Source organism: Equus przewalskii, unplaced genomic scaffold (genome assembly GCF_037783145.1).
Source record: "Equus przewalskii isolate Varuska unplaced genomic scaffold, EquPr2 contig_9098, whole genome shotgun sequence".
NCBI classification, from domain to species: Eukaryota; Metazoa; Chordata; class Mammalia; order Perissodactyla; family Equidae; genus Equus; species Equus przewalskii.
The window spans coordinates 1-11,033 of NW_027228234.1; the positions used below are offsets into that span (position 1 = coordinate 1).

The 11,033-nt window shown below is 45.3% G+C and overlaps 1 protein-coding gene across 1 annotated transcript; it reads left to right on the forward strand.

Annotated features, from left to right (window-relative positions):
- Positions 1-894: 894 nt before the first annotated feature.
- Positions 895-8,709, forward strand: LOC103543619 (HLA class II histocompatibility antigen, DQ beta 1 chain-like). The gene is made up of 6 exons (XM_008510494.2): positions 895-1,475; positions 2,876-3,145; positions 6,386-6,667; positions 7,181-7,291; positions 7,734-7,757; positions 8,343-8,709. Exons 1-6 carry the CDS (start codon positions 1,379-1,381, stop codon positions 8,354-8,356), a joined length of 798 nt encoding a protein of 265 aa, XP_008508716.1. The 5' UTR covers positions 895-1,378; the 3' UTR covers positions 8,357-8,709.
- The last annotated feature ends 2,324 nt before the right edge of the window (positions 8,710-11,033 follow it).

The window sequence follows — 11,033 nt, forward strand, 5'->3', positions numbered from 1 at the left end:
TATTCCTTTTTACTTGGAAAACTCCTTATATTCTGCTTTTAGATCCTGTCCTCTATTTTAAAAGGAGAACATAAAATACAGGGGAGAGAGAGAGGGAGGGAGACTCGAAGAAGGCAGGGGGGAGATACTACGTATGGTCTTGTTTATTAATGTTAGCCAGGCACTGTTCTAACTGCTCCATAACAGCTTAGTATTGCCCCTAGTCATGCAGAGGAGGAGCCTGATATATAACACATTTATTAAAAAAAAAAAAACATTGATACTTCTCCTATTCAGGACTTAATTCTGAGGGCTGGCACAGTACATCTACTAAACATCTGCTTCCTCATGAACACTATTCAGGCTCCAGGACATGCTTCTCCACATCTTTTGCTCTCTACCCTTGAAACTAAAGGTGGCTATGTCTGAATGCTGTGCCTGTTTGTGGATTGTGCCTTTGCTGACATCAGATGAGCCTGTTTCGTGGTTTGGGGAGGATTTAAGCAGCTGAAGGCTTATAAGAGAAAAGTCAACTTTTCAAATACTTTCATTCAAAGAGCACAAATGCAATAGATTCTTGTATAATGAAGAACCACTTGCCAGCAGGGCTGGGTGCAGACTTTTTTTGCTTGTTTTCTTGCTCCACAAATTAAACTGATATTCCCAACAGTTACACACAGCAGCTGAGGAACATTCTGCAATATTAAACAAATCATGTTACTCTTACGTTTGTACATATGAAGACGTACGTATAAAAGGCATGAAGCATGATCCACATTTTACAAAGAGAAGCCTGAGGCCAAAAGAGGTTCGGTAATGTGTTGACTCTCATAAAGCACATCAGTGGTAGAACTGCAGCTCCAAACCATTTCCTTCTAACTCTGCTCCTCCCACCACCACTGTGCTCCTCACAGTGTCCAAGATAATAGGAGTGAGCATCTAAGTGACAATAATTTTCTCTCCTCTGAAACATGATCCCCATTTATTTTCCCCTACAAAAAAATCCCAAGGACAAGAACAATAGGTTTTAAATAACTATCACAAAGATTTCTCCTCTTGAATCATTTTTCTTTTGGTTCTTTAAACTCCTAAGGCATTCAATCTTCAGATCCATAACTGAGAGAAAATCTTCCCCTCAAATGTTCATCCAGTGCAACTTGATGAAGACACAGTGCCAGGCAGTGGACTGAGAACTTTCATAAAAAATGTCTGCCCAGAGACAGATGAGGTCCTTCAGCTCCAGTGGTCATTGGTTCCCTTCCTAGGGGTTCTCCAATCCTACAGTACATAGAAGCTTTTGCAGGTCTTTTCTCTCTGAAGTGGGTACATCAGAGCCACCAGGTGCAAGCTGTGTTGACCACCATTACATCTTCCTTTGTTCTCAATTACGTCTGGGAAGATGGCTCCGCAGATCCCCAGAGGCCTTTGGACAGCAGCTGTGATGGTGACGCTGGTGGTGCTGAGCACCCCAATAGCTGAGGGCAGAGACTCTCCACGTGAGTGCAGGGCAGCTGCTCCCCAGAGCCACCACCCTGGGGAACAGGCTCTGAGGGACCCTTGGGCTGAGATGTGGGGGATTCTGTGATCTCAGAATACAGTCTTTCTGTGGGAAAGAGAGGTATGTTACAGTCTCATTTCCACCTTATAATGATGAGCTGAGGATAGTCCCCATCCCACAAGCTGAAGCCTGGGGATGATACAATGGGGAGGAGGAGACAAAGTGAGCATGGGGTTATTTTTGAAGATATGAATTTCTCCAAAGAAAACACAGAAGGATTTATTTCAGATCCCCCAAGACCTTGTCTGAGCTATATACTATGGGACTCTGGGTTGGGGGAATGTAGGCTGGCAGTAGTCTCTGTATTTGAGAAAAAGGGCTTTACATTCCTGACTCAGGGTGGAGGCTGATGGAGGCAAACTTGGTATGAGTGAAGCTGACTGGGTGACCACAGACAGGGAGTCTTCAAGTTTCACTGATTTATGGTCAAATAGTAACTTGAGTGGGATTCAGAGACTTGAGTTGACAGTGGACTAAATTTAGGAGAAAGGAGAATGTAAAGAAGAGAAACAATACATATTGATAAATTATTCATTTCAAACACAGGATTAGTATCTTTATATAAAATCATTCTCAATCTTCCTAACACCTCTCTGTGTAGGTTTTATGACTTTTACACAATTATACTTATTTTATAGATACTCTGTTAAGTAATCTGCCCAAGCTGTGAATTCGCATAATTTAATTGGAAGCTAATTAATCTAATTTGAAAGCCATGAATAAAATGTGCCTTTCTAGGACTGGGGAGGTCTGGGTCCCTTCTATCCACACAGGAGTGAGAGAGCCTCAAACTGCAGTGGGGAGGGGTTAGCAGAAACAGAGTAAACCCAGACACGAGATGAAGGCACTTTGTCCAGGGACCAAGAGAATGTGCTGGTCAGGAGAAGGATAAGCTTTTCTCCACCTTTCTCGTCATTCCCTTGAACTCTCGTGCTTACGTGCATACTCGTTTGTCTCTGAGGTTCCCAGGAGTTCTATGGAAAATTTCGTGTGAGCAAGTCTGGATTCCTCTAAGTACAGGCATCAGTATAAAATCACCACATCTGTCCTGTTTACTCAGTTCTCAGGTCCCAGGGCTTGCCCTTAGAGACAGGAGAGTTTCCTTGTATGTAGGCAATTCTGGAAGCCCTCAGAGGGAGACGGGTAGGCGTGGGGAAGAGTTGGCTGAGGATCCCGGGGTCAGAGCCGGAGGCGAGTGGGGCGGGAATCCGAGGTCGCGGCCGGGTTTTAAGTTTATCCCACCCAAATGGCCGCGACCCAGAACGTCCACCTAGCACAAAGGGTGTTGCGTTGGGCTGCGGGGCTGCGTCCTGACTGACGGACGGCGATTCCCCGCAGAGGATTTCGTGTACCAGTTTAAGGGCCAGTGCTACTTCACCAACGGGACGGAGCGGGTGCGGCTCGTGACCAGATACATCTACAACCAGGAGGAGTACGCGCGCTTCGACAGCGACGTGGGGGAGTACAAGGCGGTGACCGAGCTGGGGCGGCCGAGCGCCGAGTACTGGAACGGACAGAAGGACGTCCTGGAGCAGACGCGGGCCGAGTTGGACAGAGTGTGCAGATACAACTACCAGTTGGAGGTCCCCAGGTCCTTGCAGCACCAAGGTGAGCGCCGGTCGCCCGCCCTCCTCAGGGCCCACCTTCGGCACGGCCGAGTGTCTGCGCTGGGAGGGCTGGGGGAGGGGCGATCTGTGGAATAGGAATCCCGGGCCAAAGAGCGGACAGGGAGGCGGGGCGCGTTCCCCCTATCCCTCACTCCTCCCCGGGCCGAGGGGAGGGACCCAGCGCAGATTCGGGACGAAGGGCCGCAGCTCTGGAACATTCCATGCAGAGCCAGGCCAGGCCTTCCCAGTGTGACCCTGCTCCCTGTGCTGTTCTTTCCACTAATTCTGCATATCCTCGCCTCGCGCCGGAGGTGTGTTTGTTTCCCCGTTCCTCACCTCTGCCTGAGCAGAGCCCTGGGCCCAGAGTGCCCTCCTTCCTCCCCGCCTTGGCCCTCCTGTGAGCTCTCTCTGCAGGGCCCTTGTTCAGAGCTGGGGGTGCTGCGAAGCTTATGGGGCCCGGCCTGGTGGCTTTAGGGCTGCTCTGCAGCTGCACCAGGGCACCTTGCACACGTGGTAATAGAGTCGTACATATTTTGACTTTTTGGTTTCAAATTATTATTCATCTTAACTTTGTTTTTTAAGTGGCTGTCACTAGCCCTGGACCTCTTTGAGGCGAGGGACTGGCTTAATTACGTTGTATGGGTAGCACCTGACACATTGGCACAGTATGAGATCAGTAACCTTTGTGAAATTAATAAGTAAGTGTATTCAACTGCCCATCCACTAGGCTCAAAAGAAGTCAGAAGGGTTAGTAAAGCCTTAAAAACTCACTTTATTGATTATTCTTCACTATTTTGCTTAATGCTTTAAAGTAAACTCTTATTGACTTGGATCTTCATAATTTAGAATTTGTGAATGCAATGTCTAAGGGAACAAGTCTTTGCTAGAAATAAAAACAACACTTGAATGTTGTAGGGCAGAATTTTAGCTTCTTAGAAAAGCTCAGCAAATGGTACAATAGAAGGTGCTGAAGTTTTGGAGTAAATGAATTAATGCTATTTAATTATTGAGTAAAAATTGTTTCAGGTTTCTTTTGGCCTAGACCCTGCTTATCCTCCCTTCCAGGGCCCCCTCCCCCCAACCCTAGCATCCACTTCAGGGGTAGGCATTTTGAAAGTTAATCATACCCATTTAATAAGCACCTATTTCTAGACAGTTACCTTACCAAACACCATCTATATTATGCCAGTTAATTTCACAACTACCTTGTGTCTTAGGAATTAGCATCACCACTTTAATATGCTGATATTGACACATAATAAACACTTTATGTAATCAGCCCACAGTTAACTCACCAGGTCCTGAAGCCTCCCCAAAATACACAACAGTCATTATGTTCTTTACTACCTGTAATAGAATTAATGGAAGGAAAGCCTCGTTAAAGCCTGTTAGGACCGGAAGCAGCAATATGAGTCTGTTCTTGCCTATTTTCAATGTTGGTGGGGCAAAATAATACTTTCAGGAGATTGAAAACTCACTGTTTAATTGCTAGTCTGACCACAGTGTTATCTATCATGTTCGCATAACTTTTAGCTGACTTTACATTCTCTTGCCTTCTGACCCACTTCCTGCTGCCACCAAGTACTTTTATTTTTAATAAATTTCATTTATTTTTAATAAAAATTAACCTAACATTTTCCTCTTGAATTTGTTTTTACTCCTAATCAGTTTAAGATGAACAGATTTTGTAAATCCATATAATGGACCATGATTTCAATCTGACCCCAGGAAGGAGAACCTGAACAATAGTTAAGTCAAAACTGAGAACATGATTCCTTCCAGATGATGGCTCATGGGTGCCGTTTAACTGGGGTGCCAAGACTGTCTGCTGACCTCAGCGAATCCTAGTTATACTTTCATGTTTACATTACATTCTCAACCCAGGCCAACTTCTGCAAGATTCTCAGAATATTTCCTATAGAGAACATACATGATAATAATGTCTAATCTCAGAACAAGAAAGTAATTCTTAATAGCAAGGGGATGGAATAGGGTAGGCAGCTAGTAATTAAACTTGAATGTTAGAAGAAAATTAGGAAAAGAAAAGAAAATGAGAGAATATAATGTATTATCAAATAAATAAGACCCACATAAAATATTTACTGTAGCTTCACACTAAGGGAATAAGGGAGATGCAATAAAATGGCTGGCAATATAAAGGATAAGATGTGTAAAATAGGTAGGGAGAAGTGTGTGGTATTTGACCATGAGTAGCAATCTGAGAAGATACAGGAATCGAGGCCATGGGCAAATGTGGTGTTTATCAGTGCTGTTTGCTTTCAAGGTTCTCTTTGTCTTCCTTCAAAAATTAAAAACTTTTGAAATACATTAACTTTTTTCTCTCTGTTATTAGATTGCAAGTTCTGTAAGGTGAGGGACTATGGTCTCTTGTTTATCTTTGAATTCCCTGTGCTTGTCAAATTTATATTTTTTGAATGAGTGAATAAAATATAGGTGGCATATATGATGTGGAGAGGGAAGTTCATATATTTAGTAATATACGTTTTTGTGGGGAGTTCACTACAGAATGGCATTTGAGCAAAGTTTAGGCTAAAAGCTGAGAGTGATGCTTTGTTGATGGCAACTTGTAAGAAGTGCTCCTGCTCTCAAATTTTTTTTAGTATTGCAGGCCAAGAATTATGAAATATAGCCTGGTTGAGAAGCACTGCTTTTAGAGAGCATGTGATGACCACTGTTATCCTATTTTGTTGGACATAGAAATGTCTATCACATTCTTAAGTCTCAGTTCATGTTACTATCCGTGGGGCCATGACCAGTGTTGATGGTCTCACGGCCAGCAGGAGAGAGTCAAAGCTGCTGTATTTTCCCTACTTTGGGGAGCACTGGGACTAACAGTGTCAGTGTCCTAGCGTGAATCACTAGAGCTAATCCTGATGATCAACTTCAACAAGTATGGGGAAAGAAGTCCAGGTTTATTATTTTTATTTTTAAAAATTTTGTGAATAGTGGCCTGTATAACATAGCAATTTACAGTTTTAAGGTGGTTTATTTTTATCAGTTGGTGTCAACAGAGTAACTCCAATATGATGATTGCTATTATCTATTGAGACTCTGAAAAGTAAACTGACTAATGTGTTTATTCAAGCTAATAAAGTGGCCGAGCTGGGATCCTAACCAAGACTTGGAGTCCAGGGATCTTTACTCTGGTACCAAGGAGGAGTCTCTCCATGGGGAGACTTGCTGTGTGGTCTCACATCTCACTGTCTTTTCCTCCCCTCAGTGGAACCTACAGTGACCATCTCCCCATCCAAGACAGAGGTTCTAAACCACCACAACCTGCTGGTCTGCTCAGTGACAGATTTCTATCCAAGCCAGATCAAAGTTCGGTGGTTCCGGAATGACCAGGAGGAGACAGCTGGCGTTGTGTCCACCCCCCTTATTAGAAACGGGGACTGGACCTTCCAGATCCTTGTGATGCTGGAAATGACTCCCCAGCGAGGAGATGTCTACACCTGCCACGTGGAGCACCCCAGCCTCCAGAGCCCCATCACAGTGCAGTGGCGTAAGGGACAATTTGTTTCCTTTCACTGTGGGCCCCACAAGACAGAGGGCAGAGCTTCCTCTGGCCCATCCCATCTCATCCCTTATCCTCGACTTCACTACTGAGCTGGAAATCAAGGAGACTAGAGTGCCTCTTGTCCCATAGGAAGGGCATCAGAAGAATCCTGATCTCATTGTCTCTCCAGATACTAGGAGGTCAGTTAACACACCACGGCCCCAGAACCCAGCCTTGATGACTCTGAAGGATTGACTATTATGACTGGTGACTGGGGTCTTAAGGTCTAAGATTATGGGTGTTTTCCTGAGGAGCAGGGATCCGCGTCCCCCCCTTTCTCTCACCCACCCACTGTGTCCAAGGATCTATTGGCTGGTCCCTCCCCCAAGAGTGGCCAGAATGGAGGACTAGGTTTCCCTGGAACCTCTATCTCCTGTCTCTCAGACAGGACTTCAAGCTTCCCAAAGGATCACTGTGGGGTGCCGGGACAAATGCTGACACTCAGGCTCTGATCCCCAGGAGCACAGTCTGAATCTTCCCAGAGCAAGATGCTGAGTGGCGTCGGGGGCTTCGTGCTGGGGCTCATCTTCCTCGGACTGGGCCTTATCATCCGTCACAGGAGCAAGAAGGGTAAGGCACTGCAGGGAAACGGGGAAGATGAGCTGTGATTGAGACCCTCTGTTCAGGGGTCCTCTGCCTCCAGTGTAAATCCTTCCTCCTGACCCTAAAAGGCAAAAGGCTGGGCTGGTGGTGGGAGGAGCCCTAGGGGGAGATGCTGGAATCTGGTAACAGGTGGAATGTATTCTAGGACTTCCTTCAGTTCATCAGACCTCACTGGCTCCTTTCCGAAAGCTTCCTCCTTTAAGAGGGTCAGAGCATAGGCTTTCCTTCCTTCTAGTGAATGTTTCATTCATTTTGGAGGATTTTAGCTTGGGGCAGTTAAGGCCTGGAGGCTGATGGGTAAGGAGGAAATAAATTTCCATTTAAGTTGCATGTCTCATTTCCCTTTGGGGTGAGTGACGAACTGGATCTTTGCTTAATGAGACCTTTCTCTGTGTAACTTCGTTTGTAGGACTTCGTGGGACTCCACCAGCAGGTACTATTTCTGCTCAGGTTCAATTTTGGGTGTGGGGACAGGTAAAAGAGGGAAGGGCTAAGCTGAGTGTCCCTGGGCACAATGGTCTCAGTTCATGGCCTATTCTCTGCAATGGGGGTCAAGGTTAGGGGAGAAGGTTGCCCAGTTTCTGTAGGAAGCTCCGAGGTTTGTACCCCAGAACCAGGCCATGACTTTGGTGACATCTTTCTGTGAAACTTACAGCCAGAGCCACCTCTTGGGTATTAGACACCAGGAGGATGCCCACTTTGTGCCACATGTTGGTGACTACTGCCTGTGTGCATTTGTAAGTGGTGGAACGGTGGGTTATCTAATTTACTAAAAAGAATGCAATCTTCATATTCCCCAGAAGGATAACAGCTGCCCCATGCCTCCCACACATGTGCGTGGAGCTGAAATGCCAGGTCCCCTTTAGCTGATTTCACTTTTACACAGATATTGGGGAAGGTGATGACAATATGTCCTGGACCTCAGCTTTCTCTATCTGATGCTGCAGGGGCCCCGAGGGGAGAGGAGAGGGCGCATTTCTCAGGGTGCCCTGTGCTGATCGCTTTCTCTTTTCTACAGGGCTCCTGCACTGACTCCTGAGGATACTTTGGGATTAGTCTTCGTTCTTCTGTAATGCCTGCTGATCCTTGCTCAGAATCTCAACTGCCTGTCAGTCTGACCCCCTCTGAGATCAGAGTCCTACAGTGACCCTGACAAAGTCGCCAGGTCACCTCCTGTGACCCCCACCTTGAGTATCTTACTGCGATGGTGCTTCCTGCATGACCTCAGAGCCTCTGCCAGTGTGCTGCCAGCTGCGTCTGCTCAGATCCCAACGGGTTTTTCTGTTTCCCTTCTTCCTCCATAGACTGTTCAAGAGAAACACTTGAAGCCATTTGCCTGAGTATAGAGATTTTATCATAATAAACATGATTATGAGTTACCTGTATCCTGAACCTCCTTAAATGAGCAGAGATAGGAAACCATTGTAGAATGAAGGAACATATTTTGGGGAACCTGGGACCAGAAGGAAGAGTTGCTTCTTTAAAGGAGACTAGAAGCCTCTTGTGGTGCCATGTAAGAGTGGGCAAAGGAGATAGAAAATCAATTCTATAGTCATGTCCTTCCTGGTTCTTTAGTATTGACATTTAGTGCAGTGGCCTTAGGATGTGCCCACCTCTCTTCCAGTTTGGTGAGTATTGTGTAAGTAAGCATGGTGGAAGTGTTTGTTGACTGATATAGTGACCTCTGGTCACTGATGTTTCAAATATATCCTGGCAAGTCACATTGATCAAGGTAAATTTTTATCTTTTAGAAAGTATAACCAGTAATAAAAGTACCTTTTTGGTTTTAAATGATAGCAATCCAACACAAATTTATGTTTTTTTTATGTTAGAAATAAGCCTAGGGTCAAATTGATTTCAGAAGTATCTAGATGCAGATATTCAGTGAGATCTTCATCTGTCTCTTCTCTTTCTGTTGTATTTCTGTCTGGGCACCTTTCTCTCTTTCTCTGTCTCTCTTTGTCCCCATATACTTCTTTCAGTGTGTCGCTCTGCATCTTTTTCTCTGTCTCCCTTGTTGGGTATCTTTCACTGCATTGTTGGCCCACCCCTTCTCTCTCTCATTTTTCTCTGCCTGCACCTTTGTCATTGTCTGCATCTCTTTATCTCTGTGTTTCTTTTTGTGTCTCTCTCTATTTTCTGCATCTCTCTTTCTTATCACCTCACATTTTATCTCATCTCTATTTCTGTGTGTGTGTGTGTGTTTGTGTGTGTCTGTTGTATGTGTCTACCAGGTTTTTAACCATTTTAGGAAAGATTCTGATTGGCCCAGCCTGGGTAACTTGCACAACTCTCAAAAACTTCATCTTGTACATGGGATGAAGACAACCAACTTTGTGCCCATCGCACTTATTAGGAACAGGAACTGGATTTTTCAGATCCTTTTGTTGCTGAAAATGACTTCCTAGTGTGGCGATGTCCACATCTGCCACATGGAGCACCTCTAGGTTCCAGATCCCCTTCACAGTGGAGTGGTGTCAGGGGAAGTTTGTTTCCTGGGGACCCCGCAAGACAAATGGCAGAGCTCCCTCTGGTTCTAAGGTCCCTCCTTATGGGGAGCCAGCTCAGACTCATTCCATCCTTTGTCTCCCATACAGTCATGTGATGGCACTGCTGAGCTGGAATCTCTAAGGACAGAGTTCCCCTTGTCTGTGACCATAATGACCTATTGATTCCTGATAACATTCTCTTCCCAGGTGTTAGGGAGGTCACTACACACTGTGGCTCCTTAGACATGGACCCAGTCCTGAAAGCTAGTCTCCATTGCAGTCTCTGGGTTTTGTCATTAAGACAGGTGGCTTGGAGCTTATCTCTGAGGTTATAGAGGGCCATGGCCCTGAGGAGCAGGCATCCCCTTCTCCTTGTTTCCTCACTCACCCTTAGGGCCTGAGGAGCCAATGGTGGTTCCTTCCCTCTTCTGGATGAGGTCAGAATGGAGAACTAGGCATCCTTAGGATCTCCATCTCCTGTACTACAGTCTGTACTGAAAGTCATCAGGCAGGGACACTGTGCGGTGTGGGGACAGATAGTGACACTTGGGATCCTGCTCTCCATTGTCGTAGTCTGAATTTGCCAAGAACAAGATGGCAAGTGGTCCGAGATTCTGTGCTGGTTTCATCATCTTCCTCAGGGTGGGTATTGTCATTCAACATAGGAGTCAAGAGGGAATGGCACCTTGGGGAAGTGGGGAGGAATTGTGCTGGGTGTCCAGGGAATCCTTGGTGTCTATATGTAGCTCTCTGCTTTTGACCCTGCAAAGACAAGAGGCAGGGCTAGAGACTGAACGAGACTCAGAATTTAGGGAGACATTGAGATCGGATTTTTTTAGTTGAAACTTAAGCCCTATTATCGTGGTGAGTGATAGACTATATTCTGGGACACTCTTACAGTTAAACGTTGTCACACTGGCCCCATGCTGGAAGATCTCTTCTTAATGAGAAGATCAGAGTCTTCTCTTCCAGTGACAGTTTCATAGAAATAGCTGGGTTTTTTGCATCCAGATTTCCTTGGGTAATGTAATCTTTACTTCATAATTTAATCAAAATAACAGGTATATCCTTTATAAACAAGTTTGTTGACAAGAAGAACTGGGTCTTAGTAGCCATATACCTTGGAGAAAAGCATATGGGTATACTAGAGAACAACCTACTAGTCGTGAGCATTTGGTTTTACCTTCAATCATATCAGCTCACCAATATTCCATAAGCTT

What these genes read in the sequence shown, in the direction of transcription:
- LOC103543619 (XM_008510494.2), top strand. Translation starts at nt 1,379, where the DNA reads ATGGCTCCGCAGATCCCCAGAGGCCTTTGGACAGCAGCTGTGATGGTG. An exon ending in CCCCATCACAGTGCAGTGGC is followed by an intron (nt 6,668 to 7,180) that starts GTAAGGGACAAT and finishes TCTGATCCCCAG; the next exon opens with GAGCACAGTCTGAATCTTCC. An exon ending in CCGTCACAGGAGCAAGAAGG is followed by an intron (nt 7,292 to 7,733) that starts GTAAGGCACTGC and finishes CTTCGTTTGTAG; the next exon opens with GACTTCGTGGGACTCCACCA.